The following is a 21,246-nucleotide window of genomic DNA, read 5'->3' on the forward strand; positions in this document are numbered from 1 at the left end:
TGACCCCAGTGCTCTCTGCTGACAACTCTGTCCATTTTAGGAACTTTCCAGAGTAGGAGCAAATCCCCATAGAAAACCTATCCTGCTCTGGACAGTTCCTGACCTGGGCAGAGGTGTCAGCAGAGAGCACTGTGGTCAGACAGAAAAGAAATTCAAAAAGAAAAGAACTTCATGTGGATCATACAGCAGCTGATAAGTACTGAAAGGGTTAATATTTTTTAAATAGAAGTGATTTACAAATCTGTTTAACTTTCTGGCACCAGTTGATTTTCAAAAAATGTGTTTCCAGTGGAGTACCCCTTTAAATTTGACATTGCGCAGGCTTCTAGGAATGGATTGATTCCAGCACCTTAATCTTCAGCTACATCTTTGTGATCTCCAAAAACATCACAAAAGGATAAGAGGATACAAAGAAACACATTTGCATTTGGCAGGAGAATTTTTATTTTTATTTTCATGGAAACATGGACATGTAAGAGCTACCAAATTATTTCCAAAAGACCTTTTTAGGAAGATTACAGTGGTCCCTTAACATACGATGGTAATCCGTTCCAAATGGACCATCGTTTGTTCAACCATCGTATGTTGAGGGATCCGTGCAATGTAAAGTATAGGACAGTGGTCTACAACCTGCGGACCTCCAGATGTTGCAAAACTACAACACCCAGCATGCCCGGACAGCCAACGGCTGTCCGGGCATGATGGGAGTTGTAGTTTTGCAACATCTGGAGGTCCGCAGGTTGAAGACCACTGGTAGAGGAAGTTGTACTCACCTGTCCCCGCCGCTCCGGAACATCACCGCTCATCACCGCTGCCCTGGATGTCGCCTTCCATCGCTGTCGCCGCGTCCCCGAGGTGTCCCCGACGCTCCGGCAAGGCCTCTGCTTCTCCGGCATCCTCTCTCTCCGTCACCGCCATCAAGTCGCTACGCACGCCGCTCCTATTGGATGACGGGACGGCGTGCGCAGCGACGTGATGACGACGAAGAGGGGATCCCGTAGAGGACGCGCCGGAGCCCCGAGGACAGGTAAGTGATCGTCAGCGGACCACACGGGGCACCATAAACGGCTATCCGGTGGCAGCTGAAGCAGTCCTTTGGATAGGGGAAAAAATGTCTAGGGGCGGAGTAGCCCTTTAATGGTTACGTCAATGACAGTCTGTTTTCGAAGATGTCTTTGCATATACAATCCCTGGGAACAATTCCTCAATGACTATACAGTAGTATTTTCCCATATAGGATGACATGGTATAGAATCAGCATTACATGAGTAACACCGGGTCCGCGGGGTGGATAGGCAGCACTTTGATATTTGATCAAACACAGTCAAATAACAAGGAAGCAGAATTCAAAGAGCAGAGGGATTAAGGGAGGGAACCGGCACAGTGAAAAGATCATTGTCAGAGGAAAAACCTTCCAGTGAGATGAAAATTAGAGAAATATTAACGTGCCCATGTACAACTCATCCCAGCCCTGCCGTAGATCGCTCGATGGAAAAAGTAACAAAGTATTATTGTCATGAGCCACATGGTTTATTGTCAGGAGCCACACAGTTATATTTGTATTTTCCTTGGTGATAAGGGCACCATGCCTTGAATAGCCGTCTGCCAATATTTCGTGTATTATATAAATATAGTTTTATTTGGCAGGGGTTGGTGTTGTGTTGTCATGGTAAGACTCCACGCTTCCTTGTGTACTTTCTCTAGTTCCACAAGTACCAATAATTCTTCTGTTTCTATCTGAGTCAAGGTGCTATTTATTGGCAGGAACTCTTGTTTAAAAAAAAATTAAAAGTTACAAACGAAAATCCCCAGCATAGTCTGCAAAAATTTGTGTAACGGGGCAATAGGTGTGGACTTGTGCTACCAAACTGATTTGGCTGTGGGCCACGCTCAAAAGTAAACCTGAAAGGGGTACTGCAACCCTAGACATCTTATCCCCCATCCTAAGGATAGGGGATAAGATGTCAGATCGTCGGGGTCCCGCTGCTGGGGACCCGCGGGATCTCGGCTGTGGCACCCCGCTATCATTACTGCACAGAGCAGACTCGCTCCGTGCGTAATCACCAGCGATAAAGGGGCCGGAGCATCGTGACGTCCCGGCTCCGCCCCTCGTGATGTCACAGCCCGCCCCCTTAATGCAAGTCTATGGGAGGGGCGTGATGGCTGCCACGCCCCCTCCCATTGACTTGAATTGAGGGGAGGACCGTTACATCACGAGGGGGCGGAGCCGTGAAGTCACGATGCTCCGGCCCCTGTATTGCCTGTCATTACGCACGGAGTGAGTCTGCTCTGTGCAGTAATGATAGCGGGGTGCCACAGCCGAGATCCCGAGGGTCCCCAGCAGCGGGACCCTGGGATCTGACATCTTATCCCCTATCCTTAGGATAGGGGATAAGATGTCTAGGGGCAAAGTACCCCTTTAAATACCCTCTAGGCGTTCACCTTTTAACCCGAGCTAGGTTGTAAAAGCTGGACTTCAATGCTAGAGGGTACCAGATTGCTTCCCAAGAATGGTCACTGAGTAAATAGAGACTGGCCCAGTAGACCAGTGCATCCTAGCATGGAGGTGGCCAGGGAGAAAGAGCTGGGCATGGACAGAAACTCGGTATATCGGTGAGTGCCAGGAGTAACAGAACTTAAAGGGGTACTCTGCCCCTAGACATCTTATCCCCTATCCAAAGTATAGGGGATAAGATGTCTGATTGTGGGGGTCCCGCTGCTGATCTTGGCTACGGCACCCCAGACACCCGGTGCGCTCCATGCCGGATAACTGGCATTGCGGGGAGGAGGCTCATGATGTCACGGTCACGCCCACTCGTGATGTCATGGTCACGCCCCCTCAATGCAAGTCTATGGGAGGGGCGTGTTGATGTCACGCCCCCTCCCAGAGACTTGCATTTAGGGGGCGTGGCCATGATGTCACAAGCCTTCCGGAGCTGCACTCGACGCTCTAAATGAACCCCGGGTTAAGCAGGGAGATCAGACATCTTATGCCCTATCCTTTGGATAGGGGATAAGATGTCTAGGGGTGGAGTACCCCTTTAAGCCATTGTCAACCCTAGTGTTACAATACATATGAACTTAAAACAAAATTAGACAAAAGATGTCACCAAAACACCACTGTTGACCACAGGTTGTGATAAGTATTGCATGAATGGGGCTTGAAGAAATACCAGAATCAAATTGTAGACAAGAACTGCACTGATGCTAAAAAAAGGAAGACCTTTTTGTAATATCCAACAACCACTTGAAATTGTTGATCAGTGTTGGCTACAGTTTTATGTGGACCCTTGGGCAAGTGTGGATCCACTGTTTATCCTCAACCTCAGACAAGAAAGTTTTAAAAGGGGTTTTCCGGCATTATATATATATATTTTTTTCTATTTCAAAGAGACATACTCAGGGCCGGATTAAGAGCATCATGGGCCTGGTGCTGAGAATTTTTCTGGGCCTTTATATGAAAATATTTACATAATATATAAAACTAAAACGCACAAAGATATCAGTGACTACAGCACTGATGGGACACAGTCAGGAGAATACACAGTGATTTAAGTGACTGACAGGCAGGGCTGGACTGGGACCAAAAATAGGCCCGGGCATTTTAAAATAAGCAGCCCATTTTTATGGTGGGGGTCAGACTGCTGGGACCCCCACCAATCCCCTCGGTTCAAGTGGCTCTCCAGCTGTTGCTAACCTGCAACTCCCATCATGTCTGAAGAGACTCAGGAATTAAGGAAGTTGCCGTTTTGAAACAGCTGCAGAGCCACAGAATGGGGTAAATGGTCACCCATTATCACTACGGAACTTACAAGTGACTCCAGAGCTGATGGGACAGTCAGGAGAACAGACAATTATATCAGTGACCTGAGTGATGTCTTCTCTGTTGTCTTTCCTTTCCTTCTTTATCTGGTCCAGACGCCAGGACTTCTTCCAGCTCCATCTTCTCTGCAGAGTCTGATGCCCAGACATCATAGGCTCCTCACATTGTCAGCAGATCATCATCCTCTATATAAAGACAATATTCATAATAACACATTATAATTCTGCCAAATACTGTACCACCTGAATATAATACTGCCACGCACTGTACCCTCTAAATATATATTATTGCAACACACTGTACCCCCTGAATATAATACTGCCTACCACTGTACCCTCTAAATATATTATTTCCACACACTGTACCCCCTGAATATAATACTGCCATACACTGTACCCTCTAAATATATTATTACCACACACTGTACCCCCTGAATATAATACTGCCACGCACTGTACCCTCTAAATATATTATTGCCACATACTGTACCCCCTTAATATAATACTGCCATACACTGTACCTCCTGAATAGAATACTGCCACACACTGTACCCTCTAAATATATTAATGCCACACACTGTACCCCTGAATATAATACTGCCACACACTGTACCCCTGAATATAATATTGCCACACACTGTACCCCTGAATATAATACTGCCACACACTGTACGTCTGAACATAATACTGCCACACATTGTACCCTCTGAATATAATGCTGCCACACACTGTACCCTCTGAATATAATACTGCCACACACTGTACCCCCTGCATATAATACTGCCACCCACTGTACCCTCTGAATATAATACTGCCACACACTGTACCCTCTGAATATAATACTGCCACACACTTTACCCCCCAAATATAATACTGCCATACACTGCATACCCTTCTTCCCATCCTCTGTCTTATCAACACCCACACCCCATGCTTGGTTAGCTTATCACCCCAATGCCCCCTCCCCTCCGCCACATCCTCGCTATTCTCATCACTCCATACACCCCACCCATCCTTGGCTCTTCACTCCTGCACTCCATATTATGCCCCCCATCCTCAGTCTCATCATTGCAAACCCCCCCCCATCCTCAGTCTCATCATTGCAAACCCCCCCCCCCGCACCTCATCCTCAGACTCCTCATCATTATCATTGAACCCCCCCACCCCATCCTCAGTCTCCTCATCATTCCACCCTCATCATCATCATCATTGCACCCCCCCATACCCCATCCTCAGTCTCCTCATCATTCCACCCTCCTCGTCCTCATCATCATTGCACCCCCCCCCACACACACCCCATCCTGAGTCTCCTCATCATTCCACCCTCCTCCTTATCATCATCATTGCACCCCCCCCACACACCCCATCCTTAGTCTCCTCATCATTGCACGCCCCCCAGCTTCCCCTCCTCCTCATTATCATTCCACTCCCCCCCAACACCCCATCCTCAGTCTCCTCATCATTCCACCCTCCTCCTCCTCCTCATGATCATCATTGCACCCCCCCCCCCCCACACACACACCCCATCCCCAGTCTCCTCATCATTCCACCCTCCTCCTCATCATCATCATTGCACCCCCCCACACACACCCCATCCTCAGTCTTCTCATCATTGCACGCCCCCCAGCTTCCCCTCCTCCTCCTCATTATCATTCCATCCCCCCCCCCAACACCCCATACTCAGTCTCCTCATCATTCCACCCTCCTCCTCCTCCTCATGATCATCATTGCACCCCCACACACATGCCATCCTCAGTCTCCTCATCATTCCACCCTCCTCCTCATCATTGCACCCCCCCCAGCATCCCCTCCTCCTCCTCATCGCATTCTCCCCCACCCCATCCTCAGTCTCCTCATCATTGCAACCGCCCCCCAGCCCCATCCTCAGTCTCCTCATCATTGCAACCCCCCAGCCCCTTCCTCAGTCTCCTCATCATTGCAACTACCCCCCAGCACACCCCTCCACCTCATCATCAATGCAATTCCCCCCCCCCCCTTTCCCTGTCCTCATTCTCCTGCTCATTAATATTACATCACCCCAGCACCCGATCCTCGATCTCCTTACCTTCCTGGAGATCGGCGGTGCTGCAGTGTGAGGATGCAGGGAAGGCTACTGCTCGTGTCACTCTCGCGTTGCAGGGGTCAGAGGCTGTGACACGTCAGACAGAGGCTTGGAGCAGACGTGCGTGCCTACGCGGTGCCCCTGGCCTGTCAATCCAACCCGGAAATTATTTGTAAAGGGCCCACCGCTGCCAGCACTATTACCTGCAAACGGCACGGGCTCTTTAAAAATAATTTCCGGGTTGGATTGACAGGCCAGGGGCTCGTGGGAGTAGACGTGCACCACATAGGCACGCACGTCTGCGCCAAGCCTCTGTATGACGTGTCACAGCCTCTGACCCCTGCAACGCGAGAGTGACAAGAGCAGCCTGTCAATCCAAACCGGAAATGATTTTTAAATCCGTTTGCAGGTAATAGTGCTGGCAGCGGCGGGCCCGGGTCGCGCCCGAGGTCCTTGCCTGTTGCTGCAGCATGTAGCATAGTGTAGTGGCAGGGAGGGGGGCCGCTCCTCGGCGGCCTTTTTGGCGGCTGGCTGGGCCTATTTTACTGTAGGGGCCTGGAGCTGCAGCTCCATCAGCCCCTACGTTAATCCGGCCCTGTTGATGACAGGTACTCTTTTTAATTTCTGATCTTGACATGGCCTTTAAGTCGAACCATCCCAGTGATCAGCTACATATGTTAAAGATGATCGCTGGGAGTTTTACAGCCACAACTATAATAATATATAGTAATTATTATATAGTAATTAGTAATAGGAATATATAGTATGGTAATCCGTTCCAAATGAACCATCGTTTGTTGAAACCATCGCATGTTAAGGGATCCGTGCAATGTAAAATATAGGACAGTGGTCTACAACCTGCGGACCTGCAGATGTTGCAAAACTACAACACCCAGCATGCCCGGACAGCCAACGGCTGTTCGGGCATGCTGGGGGTTGTAGTTTTGCAACATCTGGAGGTCCGCAGGTTGAAGACCACTGGTATTGGAGGTTATACTCACGTGTCCCCGCCGCTTCGAACTGTCACCGCTGCCCTGGATGTCGCCTTCCATAGCTGTCGCCACGTCCCCGGGGTGTCCCCGACGCTCCGGCAAGGTCTCTACTTACCCGGCATCCTCGCTCTCCGTCGCCGCCATCACGTCGCTAGGCACGCCGCTCCTATTGGATGACGGGACGGCGTGCGCAGCGACGTGATGACGACGAAGGAGAGCGCCGACGATGCAGGGGATCCTGAAGAGGACGCGCCGGAACCCCGAGGACAGGTAAGTGATCGTCAGCGGACCACACGGGGCACCGTAAACGGCTATCTGGTGGCAGCTGAAGCAATCTGCACTGCCGGATAGCCGTTTATGCGATGGCCCCGACATACAAAAGCATCGTATGTTGATGCTGCCTCTGAGAGGCCATCGCATGTTGAAATGATCGTATGTCGGGGCCATCGTAGGTGGGGGGGTCACTGTATCACTAGACACTTATGCATATAAATGGCCATCTGAACAGGCCCGGACCAACACAGAGCTTACACTCTAGTTTACAGAGGGATTTCCCAAGCAGAGGATCCTCCTTCATAGATGTCCATATGCCCTAGAAGGACTTGTGGTGAGGAAATGTCTTCGCGAGACAACTCAATTAATTAGAACAATACTGGGAATCCCTTTTAATCTACAAATCTAATGACATCTATGACTCAAGAGAATTATATATAACCATTAAGTGTTTGAGTAAAATGACTCATTGCCTCTATTATTATTGTTATCTTTGACCAAACCCAAGTGTCTCCAATGTAGGAAAACGGTTATAACTAAATGAATGTGTGTTGTGTTCTTGCAGATACTGGATGCCACATTGGACAATGCTCGAATTCTGTTGCAGATAGACAATGCTAAACTGGCAGCCGATGACTTCAGACTCAAGTAAGCAACATTTCTACAGTGATCCCTCAACTTACATTGGCCTCAACATACAATGGTTTCAACATACGATGGTCTTTTCTGGACCATTGTAACTTGAAACCAGACTCAACATACAATGTACAGACAGTCCAGATCTGCGAAACGTGTCAAGGTCTGGAAGATCTGACCAATCAGAATGGATATTTCACTGGTAAAACCCCTGTATTCCTAAAGTGCATGCACTGACTGGTGTCTGGTAGCGCCCCCTACAGTACAGGGAGGTATTACATGTTCTGTACTCTTTACCTGTCCCAGGGTTAGCTGCTCCTTTGGACACCAGGTGATGGTGACCCCATGTTACTTTTTTAGGACACAGTGTACTGTACAGGACCCTGAAGAAGCTCCTGTCCTCTACATAGACAGTGATTTACAACTCCCAGCAGATCTTTATTACTGTATATGTAAGGACTTGCTTTTTCTATATTAGTTATCTACTTATTTTTGTTTAAAGGGGTACTCCAGTGGAATTTTTTTTTTAATGAACTGGTACCAGAAAGTTAAGCGGATTTGTAGATTACTTCTATTAAAAAATCTTAATCCTTCCAGTATTTATCAGCTGCTGTATGTTACAGAGGAAGTTCTTTTCTTTTTGAATTTCCTCTCTGTCTGACCACAGTGCTCTCTGCTGACACCTCTGTCCATGTCAGGAACTGTCCAGAGCAGCACACGTTTGCTATGAGGATTTTCTCCTGCTCTGGACAGTTCCTGACATGGACAGAGGTGTCAGCAGAGAGCACTGTGGTCAGACAGAGAGGAAATTCAAAAAGAAAAGAACTTCCTCTGTAGCATACAGCAGCTGATAAGTACTGGAAGGATTAAGATTTTTTACTAGAAGTAATTTACAAATCTGTTTAACTTTCTGGCAACAGTTAATTAAAAAAAATATTCCACTGGAGTGCCCCTTTAATCCTCTCTTTTTCCTATTTTTGGATGACATTTTTGGGGCTTCAGAACCAATTACCAGGTTTCCATAGAGTTATGGTCTCAACATACAATGGTTTCAACATACAATGGTCCTGGAACCAATTAATATTGTAATTTGAGGGACCACTCGCTGTATTTCTCATGATATTGTATTTAGAAGGTTGAAGTTTTTTTTTTCCATCCTCGACATGTAAGACATCTATCAGGAGACCCCAATTCTTCTAGATGAGGTGGTCACTTCAAGGCGAAGATGAAGCCATGTGTGGAAGTAACTGAAATACCAGAGTAGGCTTGATCCCTAGAAGACTGAATGGCCATCTCTTTATCCTTTCCATGTCTAAAAGAAGCAATCAATGGCCAATGTGTCATGTGGAATCAATGGGAGATTTATCAAAGGATTTAGACTGGTTTTTCCCATCTAAAATTGTCGCACAGAAAGTCGCGGTCTAAATACGTGCCACTTTTTCGCGACTTTTGCTTCAGAGGATTTTCAAAACATGATGCATTCTAGTCTATTTTAGATGGGAAAATGCCATTGGTGCTGAATTTATCAATAGTGACTTTTCAGCAAAAATTAGCATCGGCCGAAACTATGCTGAAATGTCAGACCATATTGAAGGAGGTTTAAAGGGTACCTCTCATCAAAAAAACTTTTGATATATTATAGATTAATGTATGCAGAATAACTTCACAATTGAATGTTATTAAAAAATATGCTTCTTTCTATTTAATTTTCCACTTTGAAGAAATTACCACTAGGGGTCTCCCTACCAGTCCTGGCAGCAAGCATTTCAGACTCATGCTGGAGTCCTAAACACTACGAGCTGCCAGTCTGCTTTGTTCACAAAGGAGAACGCTCAGAGCTGCCAGCCTGCTTTGTTCACAGCCTGTTTGGCTGTGAACAAAGCAGGCTGGCAGCTCTGAGTGTTTAGGACTCCAGCATGAGTCAGAAATGCTTGCTGACAGGACTGATCGGGAAAAATACAATAGAAAGAAGCATATTTTTCATTAACATGTTATTGGAAAATTATTCAACATTCATTAATCTAAAATATATAAAAGTTTATTTGATGAGAGGTACCCTTTAAAGGGGTACTCCCGTGGAAAACTTTTTTTTAAATCAACTGGTGCCAGAAAGTTAAACAGATTTGTAAATCACTTCTATTAAAAAATCTTAATCCTTCCAGTACTTTTTAGGGGCTGTATACTAAAGAGAAATCCAAAAAAGAAATGCATTTCCTCTGATGTCATGACCACAGTGCTCTCTGCTGACCTCTGCTGTCCATTTTAGGAACTGTCCAGAGCAGCATATGTTTGCTATGAGGATTTTCTCCTGCTCTGGACAGTTCCTGACATGGACAGCAGAGGTCAGCAGAGAGCACTGTAGTCATGACATCAGAGGAAATGCATTTCTTTTTTGGATTTCTCTTTAGTGTACAGCCCCTAAAAAGTACTGGAAGGATTAAGATTTTTTAATAGAAGTGATTTATAAATCTGTATAAAAAATCCAAGAAGGAAAAATGGTGGAAAAATGCAAACATACGATAACGCACGGTAACCGCTAGGAGCGTCCGGACTCACTTCAAAGGGTAAGCAGCACCTGCGGGGTGCATGAACAAGGTAAAGTACCAAAATATACAAAAACAAAGATAAGCATGCACTCACCGCCAGTAAGCTGCTGCGGGCTCCGAGTCCGGGATCACCACGGCATAGACGTGGACGGTAAGGGGCGCTCAGAGGCTACGCCGGCTGTTTCGTACGTAGGAACGTCTTTCTTCCGGCCTCAAAGAAGAAGGACGTTCCTACGTCCGAAACAGCCGGCGTAGCCTCTGAGCGCCCCTTACCGTCTACGTCTATGCTGTGGTGATTCCGGACTCAGAGCCCGCAGCAGCTTACCAGCGGTGAGTGCATGCTTATCTTTGTTTTTTGTATATTTTGATGTATTATAAATCTGTTTAACTTTCTGGGACCAGTTGATTTAAAAAAATAAAAAAGGTTTCCCCGGGAGTACCCCTTTAAATATGGTCTAAACCAGTGGTCTTCAACTTGCGGACCTCCAGATGTTGCAAAGCTACAACTCCCAGCATGCCCGGACAGCCAAAGGCAGGAGAGGTTTGCTATAGGAATTTGCTCCTTCTCTGGACAGTTCCTGACAAGGCCAGAGGTGTCAGCAGAGAGCACTGTGGTCAGACAGGAAAGAACTACACAACTTCCTCTGTAGTATACAGCAGATGATAAGTACTGAAAGGATTAAGATTTTTAAATAGAAGTCATTTACAGATCTGTTTACCTTTTTGGCACCAGTTGATTTAAAATTAAATTGTTTTCCATCGGAATACCCCTTTAAAAAGCTCTGTATCATATCGTTCCCCTTGGTCACATTGTTTGAGCTCCCGGCAGGAGAAAGTGGGTGTTCCCCAGCAGGGGCGACGTCACTGAAACCTGCGAGAGCTCTGCCCCGCCATGCCCCACACTCACTTCCTGAGTTTGGTCTCCTGCCAGGCCAGGAGGAGACCAAATTAACTGTTTGACTTGCGGCAGGGAACAGAACAGAGCCACCTAGTGGACATTTTTTTCAATCACATTAAAAACATATAAAGGTTGAGATTTTTAACAGCAAGTAAATAGCAAAGTGTCTTATAATTACATAAGGAACAATATATTAAAAGTTTACTTTGGTGACAGGTACTCTTTAACCCATTATAGATAGGAATCCAAGTATTACAGGACCAATTGTAATTACACAGAACCTAAAATACCTGGAGCATTACAAGCTGACGGCATACATAAATGATGAAGAGTAAAGTTTCCACAATTATAGCTGACACACTAAAGGTCACATTACGTTACCGCGTTCCAGCTCACTTTGTTTCACAGGCCAAAGTCCCAGTAAGTCCCTTCCCTATGAAGCATGCAATCTAATCTTCAAAAATTGAAGGAAACCACCTATAAAGTACTCATGGCAATCTGCTGCTGGTGTGGCTTGTTTGCCCGGTGTATTAAAGTCAGCTAAAGCAGAGGCCACTTCCCACTTTATGCACAAAATATCGGTGCATAGTAGGGCAAAAATAGATATGTCTCTCAATCCATTTGTCTTCTTCTGGGGGGTCTTTATTTCACACCCTCTTTAAAGCACAACCATGTAATTAAAGGGGTACTCCGCTGCTCAACAGTTTGTTCCAAACGCTGGAGCCGGTGCTGGGAGCATGTGAAGTCATAGCCCCGCACAATCATGATGTCATGACCCGCCCCCTCGATGCAAGTCTATGGGAGGGGGAGTGGCAGCTGTCACGCCCCCTCCCATAGACTTCCATTGAGGGGACGGGATGTGGCATCTTGAGTGGGCGGGGCTATGGCGTCACAGGCTCCCGGCGCCGGCTACAGCGTTCGGAACAGTTTGTTCCAAACGCTGAGCAGCAGAGTACCCCTTTAAGAATGGCAAGAAAGACATTTCAAATGCACCTCGAAGGAAAGTTCCACTTTCATAGATACATTATTCAACTCTAAGCACCCTTTCGGCATAGTACCTACATCAGTCCCTTAGTGCAATTGATACTTACTTACTACACGTTTTTTTTTTTTTTTTAAACCTTAAATGATTTCAAAACAGATTTGTAAATTACATTTCACAGCACTCACCAGGACTTCATGCAGTAAGCTTCTTTATTCTTATAAATCTTCCAGTGACATTAAACGAACACGGCCATTGAGGGCAGGAGGCGCGGACACCGAAAAACACTGAGGGTGTGACAGCTGTTTCGTAGGTCATGAAACAGCTGTCACACCCTCAGTGTCTTCGGCGGAAGTTGCATAATTATTTTCTGTCTGACCACAGTGCTCTCTGCTGACACCTCTGTCCATATCAGGAACTGTCCAGAACAGGAACAAATCCCCATTGCAAACCTCTTGCTCTGGACAGTTCCTGACATGGACAGAGGTGTCAGCAGAGAGCACTGTGGTCAGGCAGAAAATAATTATACAGCTTCCTGTGGAACATACAGCAGCTGATAAGCACTGGAAGGATTAAGATTTCTTTAATAGAAGTCATTTACAAATCTGTTTAATTTTTTTGGCACCAGTTGATTTAAAAAAAAAAAATTTCCATCGGAGTACCCCTTTAAGGAGAGGGTCATGTGTGGCGAATCCACTGCATTCCAGTTTGCTATGGGCCTTCATAGTCACATGGCTATAGTTTTCAGCTATGGTGGAGAGCCACCAAATCTATGGTGAATACGGATGGTTGCCAGTACCAAACAGAAATTCCACATCTACAGTACATCACCCATGTACAAGGTAAGCGAAACTAAATATTAATGGTAGAGTCACACACGCTGCGAATGGGTCGACAGCAGTCATGAGAGCGAGCTTACTGCTGCCGCCAGAGAGCTCTGTGTGTCCACTCGTAACGGCGGATTTCCCGCTGCATGTCTGCTACGAATAGACAATGGCCCTGATTTACTAAGAGTGTTGTGTCTTTTTCTTTGTGGGTTTTAAAGGACAACTGCAGCGGTATGACACTTATCCCCTATCCACAGGATAGGGGATAAGTGTTAGATTGCGGGGGGTCCAACCGCTGGGACCCCCCGCGATCTCCCTAACGGGGCGCCGCCATTAGCGCTCATGGTGAGCGCTAAGGCGCGTAGCGTCGACCTAGAGGTCGACGGTGACTCCCTGTCTCCTCCCCATACAGTTCTATGGGGGAGACCGGGAGGCATGAACGCTACCTCCCCGCCTCTCCCATAGAGATGTATGGAGGAGGCGTGCCGGCTGCAACGTCATGCTGCGGCCGGCACGCCCCCTGCACGGGACAGCCGCGACCCTGTACAGGAGATCACAGGGGGTCCCAGCGGTCGAACCCCCGCGATCAAACACTTATCCCCTATCCTGTGGATTAAGTGTTAATCAAGCTGCAGATGTCCTTTAATTCCCTACAATTTTTTTCCCACAATATTTACTAAGCTTTCCCTACATTTTGCACTTTTCCCTACATTTAGCATTTTTTTTTACACATGCTCTGATCTGTCTGGTTTTCTTCAGCTCAAATCCACTGCATTTTCTGTGGAAACCTTAGTTATGTTGGGTTTTTGTGAAAATGTCGGGAACACGCCCCTTTTCTGTGACCGCGCCCTTAGCCCTTTTCCCGACAGACATGCCCCTTTTTTCGGGTTTTCTCAGTAAAATGGAGAATTGGTCGGGGTTTTCATTTCTGGTGCAGACAGAATTCTGGTGCAAATTTCAGAGCAGACAGAATTTCTGGAGCAATGCGCCAGAATCTGCTGCACAACCCGATAAAATATGTCGGGTTTACAATAGTAAATCAGGGCCAATGTGTCTACAGCGTTGAATCCGCCGGTACAAGTGGACACACAGAGATACCCAGCCGCAGGAGGGAGCTCACTCTTGTCACTGTCGTCGGCCCATCCGCAGCTAGAAATTTGCTGCGGATGCTCTATGTGTGACCCTGCTTTTAAGATTTATTTCTGCTTACCTTGTACATGGGTGATGTACTGTAGTTATGGAATTTCTGTTTGATACTGGGAACCATCTGTATTTACCATGAATTTGATGGTTCTCCACCATAGCTGAAAACTATAGCCATGTAAATATGAGGGCCCATAGCAAATGTCAGGATTCGGCTGGCTGGAGGTGGATCCTCTGTGTCAGAGAGGGATTGGCGCGGACCGTGCCGGTGGACCGGTTCTAAGTTGCTACTGGTTTTCACCAGAGCCCGCCGCAAAGCGGGATGGTCTTGCAGCGGCGGTAGCAACCAGGTCGTATCCACCGGCAACGGCTCAACCTCTCTGACTGCTGAGATAGGCGCGGTACAAGGGATTAGACAAGAGCAGGGTCGGACGTAGCAGAAGGTCAGGGCACGCAGCAAGGATCGTAGTCAGGGGCAACGGCAAGAGGTCTGGAACACTGGCTAGGGATACACAAGGAACGCTTTCACTGGCACAATGGCAACAAGATCCGGCAAGGAAGTGCAGGGGAAGTGAGGTAATATAGGGAAGTGCACAGGTGAACACACTAATTAAAAACCATGCGCCAATCAGTGGCGCACCGGCCCTTTAAATCGCAAAGACCCGGCGCGCGCGGGCCCTAGGGAGCGGGGCCGCGCACGCTGGGACAGCACAGATGGGGAGCGAGTCTGGTAAGCGGGTCAGGGTGCGCACCGCGAGCGGGCGCGTCCCGCATCGCGAATCGCATCGCGGCTAGGGACATTATCGCAGCGCACCCGGTCAGCGTGTCTGACCGGGGCGCTGCGAACAGGAGAATGCTTCGGGGAGGAGCAGGGACCCGGAGCGCTCGGTGTAACAGCAAACTAGAATACAGCTACAAGAAAAGGAAAGACTATGATAATTCTGGTGTAAAAGGGGTATTCCGGACAAAATTTTTTTTATCCCCTATCAAAGGATAGGGGATAAGATCTAACGTCACGCCACGCCCCCTCCATTCATGTCTATGGGAGGGGCTTGACATACTTTGGATAGGGGATAAAATGTTTTTGCCGGGAATAGCCCTTTAACCTCATTTTCTTCACCTCCTGGTGCTATAATCCTGAATATCCTGCACCATAAACTTCTCCACCATTCACATTACTCAGTATTTCAGGCATTCGTTTCATGGTGGTCACCAGCTACCTCTACAAGTTCATTTCAGTTGTGTTGGGTGTTGGTAGCCCCTTCAGAGACAAGGCAGTGCAGGCACCATAGACACTTTTGGGCTACCAATTGTATTTCCTTTTTTACAAAGATATTTCACTTGTTTTAACTGCTGATGGTACTGATCTAACCAAACTCCTATTAGACAGAGCTCTCCTCTTCAATGTTGCCACATGTAAGATGGTAGGTTACGGTTAACCAATCATTTTTCTATTATATTTTGTAGGTATGAAACTGAGCAATCTCTGAGATACGGTGTGGAAAAAGACATAATGGGACTTCGTAAAGTTATCGATGACCTCAGTTTGACCAGAGGAGACCTAGAGCATCAAATTGAGTCCCTGCAGGAAGAGCTGGCCTACCTCAAGAAGAACCATGAAGAAGTAAGCTGGTTATAGAAAGACACTGTTGTTAGAACTGTGTATCATTTACAATAATTTCCAATTCTTTTCACATAATACGGACAGTCATGGCCCGTATCAATATAAAGTAGTTCACATTACCTAAATGGTAATGGTTAGAGGTTTTCTATCAACATTTATTACCCATCCACGAGGTAGGGCATACATGTCTGCTCGCTGAAGGCCGTACTGATCATTAAGTTTCCAGCCTGTCAGCAGGGAAACATTGGTGCAAACGAGCCCATGGCTAGATAGGGCTAATCAACCTGATAACACGCATAGGTAGGTTTTTCTTAGTCCTCTACAGCATTGAAATATAAGCCTCAAGTGCCCAGGGGGGCATTCCCAAGTAGCCAGTTTGACTGACAGTCACTAGATAAAGAGTACTTGGGTTGGACTTGCCTAGGCTTTTGCTGTGTGGATCAACACCCTCCTGGCACTTTAGCCTCATTTACATATTAACAAAAGGTCTTGTATCTTGGTGCTGTAGAGGACTACTGACATAAAAAAAACAACTAGGCCTGAAATCAAGATGGCTAGGCAGAGGCGTATCTTGCAAATGCTGTGACCCAATGCAAAATTTATAACAAGAACCCAACTCTAATGCTTAGTTTATAGTACTGGTCTCCTCATGTAGGAAAGAGAGACCTTATGGCCCCCTCAGGCTCCCGAACGCAGGTGCAACTGCACCCTCTGTACCTCCTATAGTTACGCCCCTGTGGCTAGCCCTGTCTAGCCATGGGCTTATTAACAACTCTGTTTTCCTGCGGAAGCTAAGAATTGGTCCTGACATGTTGGTGCTGTCACAGGTGCATGCATAGTGTACCGGGACATACCTTTGTGTAAGGGTCCATTTAGACAGGAAGACCCATCCCCAATACAAGCGCTGATCTAGAGAACTGGCGCTCCTTTACACAGCTCAATGACTGTGTGGCCAGGCTGAATGACCAATCGTTCATGAGCAATCCACCTTATGTCATTCTCAGTTGTTTGCAGAGGGAGATGTGCGGCTGACCACCAATGATTCTTCTGGCCACATTATTCCAGCAATCTTGGTAGTTCATCAGCTGATAACTGGATCTTCAACATGGGGCAATAATCGTCTAGTTTATCCAATAATTTCTCAATGTAAAAGGCCCTTAGACCTTTTAGCCAAAATAATGTTTCCGTCTACTGACAGCAAGCAGATAGTCTGAAATGTGTGCGTAACTGGCAGGTCACCCTTCAGTGTATTACGTAAACCAAGGAACAGTGGGAAAATACGCTTTAGCTCACTGGGTTACTTGACACCTAATACAAAACATCATTGGCACTATATGGTACAATAAACCAGAAAAATCTATGTCAAAGGCAGTCAATGGAGTTGAAAGTACTTCTGATGGCAGTCAAACACTGGGCCCACCGTGCATACATAAACAGTAGAGGAATACATAGGCTCTTTTAGCAGTTTAACTACCTTAGTCAATACCCAATATCTACCAGTTGAGCTGTGACCTTCATTAAAGGGGTACTCCACACCTAAACATCTTATCCCCTATCCAAGTCTATGGGTGGAGGCGTGACAGACACCATGCCCCCTCCCATAGACCTGCATTCAGGGGGCGTGGCCGTGATGTCACGAGTGGGGCGTGACTGTGACGTCACGAGCCTCTGCCCCGCATCGCCAGTCATCCGGCACGGAGCAAAGTTCACCGGATGTCTGGGGTGCCGCAGCCGAGATTGCGGGGCTTCCCAGCAGCGGGACCCCCGCGATCAGACATCTTATCTCCTATCCTTTGGATAGGGGATAAGATGTCTAGGGGTGAAGTACCCCTTTAATGACCTGAACAAGTTCCTAAGTTGTTTTAGATGTTCTGAAGAGACAAATGTCATGGTAACTTTTTTCTCTGAATACAGGAGGTTGGTGTTCTCCGCAAGCAAGTTGGTGGAACAGTCAACGTTGAAATGGATGCAGCTCCTCCTGTGGATCTGGCAAAACTATTGGCTGACATGCGAATCCAATGTGAAAGTGTAGTGGAAAAGATAAGGCAAGAGGCAAAGGAACATTACGAAACCCAGGTAGGTAACTTTTTAACCTGATAAGTCAAAGATTACCGGCAACTAGGAACATATCCATTCCGGTGCCCTCAGTCCGTCAGGAGAACATCCAGTAAGCTCAAGTTCAGACAAAATCATAGAAAGACTATTTACTCCCGTTTCTCCTGTACACAACAACGATTTGACGAATGAATAAAGTTATAATAAAGCAGTATTTGATTATATTTAGTATCATGTATCCTAAGCAGGGGGAGAACAAGTAATCATGGGGGCCAATAACAGAACATAGACAAAGGTAGGTACTCAGGGGGAAAACTTTTTTTTTTTTTTTTTTTTAAATCAACTTGTGCCAGAAAGTTAAACAGATTTGTAAATTACTTCTATTAATAAATCTTTATCCTTCCAGTACTTATTAGTTGCTGAATCCTACAGAGGAAATTATTTTCTTTTTGGAACACAGAGCTCTCTGCTGACATCATGACCACAGTGCTCTCTGCTGACATCTCTGTCCATTTTAGGAACTGTTCAGAGTAGGAGAAAATCCCCATAGCAAACATATGGTGCTCTGGACAGTTCCTAAAATGGACAGAGATGTCAGCAGAGAGCACTGTGATCGTGATTTAGCAGAGAGCTATGTGTTTCAAAAAGAAAATAATTTCTTCTGTAGTATTCAGCAACTAATTAGTAGTGGAAGGATTAAGATTTTTTAATAGAAGTAATTTACAAATCTGTTTAACTTTCTGGCACCAGTTGATTTAAAAAAAAAAAAAAGTTTTCCACCGGAGTACCCCTTTAATCAGTGCAAAACCCATAGAAAGTATCAGAAGTATTTAAACAGAAAAAGTAAATGCAAATAGGAAGCATAACCATGCATATTTAACGAGACTTAAAGGGGTACTCCGGTGGAAAACAATTTTTTTTAAATCAACTGGTGCCAGAAAGTTAAACAGATTTGTAAATTACTTCTATTTAAAAATCTTAATCCTTCCACTACTTATCAGCTGCTGTATACTGAGGAAGTTGTATTTATTTTTGGAGTTCATTTCAGTCTGTCCACAATGCTCTCTGCTGACACCTCTGTCCATGTCAGGAACTGTCCAGAGCAGGAGAGGTTTGCTATGGGGATCTTCTCCTGCTCTGGACAGTTCCTGACATGGACAGAGGTGTCAGCAGAGAGCACTGTGATCAGGTTTAAAAAATTCCAAAAAAGAAATACAACTTCCTCTGGAGCATACAGCAGTTGACAAGTACTGGAAGGATTAAGATTTTTAAATAAAAGTAATTTACAAATCTGTTTAACGTTCTGGTACCAGTTGATTAAAAAAAATATATGTTTTCCACCAGAGTACCCCTTTAAGGAGACCTGGAGGACAACCACTACAAGTGCTTTGCACACTTCAAAATGCAGTATTAGCCACATAGATAAAATTATGATAATAATTGAGACTACTCTTAAAGGGGTTTTAGGTCATTTTAGTACGTACCTGGCAGACAGTAATGGACATGCTTAGGAAGGATCTGCACTTGTCTTGGGGCTAAATGGCTATGTTGTCAGATTACCATAACTCTGTGGCTAGCTTTTTGTGAACTGGTATTTCCTGTTTGACTTTTCTTTTTTTTTACTACAAATCCCACAATTCCATCTTCCTCCCTCCCACACATCAGCCATCCCACCCATTGAAACATAAATGAGCTGCATCCATTCAAAGACCTGTGGTTTTCAATCAGGGTGCCTACAGCTGTTGCATTAGTTGCAGATTGATCTCTCTCCCACCAAGCGATCGCTCCACCCATTGAAGCAGACAGGCTCCCTGTCATCAGCTGACTAGTGATGTCAGGTCTCGGCCGCATTGCAACCTGGGAAAAATCTGAGACAACAGTCATTTTGTATGCTGGTAAAAATAAATATTGGGGTGAAAATCACAGAAGAATTGTGAGAAAACCGTCACACACAGGTACAGACACTATATTATGAACTACACTAACTATACGGCCCCTGTAGCATAGTCAAATAAAAATATTACTGGAATACCCCTTTAAGGCTATAACGCTAACACTTATACTTTCTATTCTATTTTTTTGGTCTAAATTTTCAGAATCTGCATTCATTATTATTTGCACTCCTCATGTGTCACACTGGTCTGTAGTGTGATGAAACTTCTAGCTTATTTCTAGATTGTCTGTCAAACACAACTAACCTCATGTGACCAACCAGGTCCTCACATCCTCGGTGGCTGCAGCTCATCCACAGCACACACTGGGGCAGAGGAAGAATAGAAGAGAACACATTTATGTGTCCGATCAACTTCATCCAGGAAGAGTTGATGAGAAATTTTCTTCTTCCTCTCTTATGTACGTTGTTTTTCTGTTGCTTTTTAGGTAGAAACTATAAGTGTTCAGATAGGAAGCAATACGACTGAGCTGGAGAAATCCAAGATCACAATCACAGAGTTACAACGCAGCGTACAGGGTCTGGAAATCGAGCTGCAATCGGAACTGAGCAAGGTAATGATACATTAAGATATCGGTATTATGACCATACCTACGGTTATATCAGAAAATCATTTTCTACTATATTTTGTATTATAATCTGTATAACAATATATAACCAGATATTTTGCCTTGTCTATATAATGTCATTTTGATATTCCGGCTTTATGAGATTCAAAGCGAATATATAGTCTAAGGCTAAAACTGTTTTGGATGCGTGTTAAAGGGGTACTCCGGCCCTAAGACATCTTATTCCCTATCGAAATGAGAGGGGATAAGATGTCTGACCGCGGGGTTCCCCCCGCAATCTGGCTTTCGGCACCCAACTCTTTGAGCTGCACGCAGCGCTGCCAGCTCACAAACTGCCGGGTGCCGACCACAGGGCGGGAGTATCGTGATATAACGACTCCACCCCCATGTGATGTCACGCCCCGTCCCCGCTATGCAAGTCTATGGGAGGGGGCGTGACTGCCGTCACGCCCCCTCCCAAAGACTTGCATAGCGGGAGCGGGGCGTGACATCACACAACGGCGGAGTCGTGACGTCACGATACTCTGGCCCCTTGGTCCGCACACGGCAGTTTGTGAGCTGGCAGCGCGGCGTGCAGCTCATAGAGGTGGGTGCCGAATGCAAGATTGCGGGGGTCCCCAGCGGCGGAACCCCCACGGTCAGACATCTTATCCCCCTATCCTTTGGATAGTGGATAAAATGTCTTAGGGCCAGAGTACCGCTTTAAGTGAGCAGTTTCAAGTGACCGCCCTAGGTTAATGTCCTGAGCCAAATTAGACAATACGTGCACGGAGAGAAAAACTCACGCTGACACACACTGGGTCAAAATGGTTCTCTGTTTTATTGTATTGTTTACATACAAGATATATCCTTCAGTAGGGCGTAGC

General features: G+C 46.1%; 1 protein-coding gene across 8 annotated transcripts in view; it reads left to right on the forward strand.

The window, feature by feature from the left end:
* Window positions 1-21,246, forward strand: part of LOC130296955 (keratin, type I cytoskeletal 19-like) — a 64,493-nt gene that overhangs the window by 39,836 nt on the left and 3,411 nt on the right. For all 8 annotated transcript variants that reach the window (XM_056549032.1, XM_056549036.1, XM_056549029.1 and 5 more), the window contains 4 exons: window positions 7,715-7,797; window positions 15,649-15,805; window positions 17,720-17,881; window positions 20,240-20,365. In XM_056549032.1, coding sequence (XP_056405007.1) covers window positions 7,715-7,797; window positions 15,649-15,805; window positions 17,720-17,881; window positions 20,240-20,365 — 528 coding nt within the window. The remainder of the gene's footprint in view (window positions 1-7,714; window positions 7,798-15,648; window positions 15,806-17,719; window positions 17,882-20,239; window positions 20,366-21,246) is intronic.

This window comes from Hyla sarda, chromosome 12 (assembly GCF_029499605.1).
Source record: "Hyla sarda isolate aHylSar1 chromosome 12, aHylSar1.hap1, whole genome shotgun sequence".
NCBI classification, from domain to species: Eukaryota; Metazoa; Chordata; class Amphibia; order Anura; family Hylidae; genus Hyla; species Hyla sarda.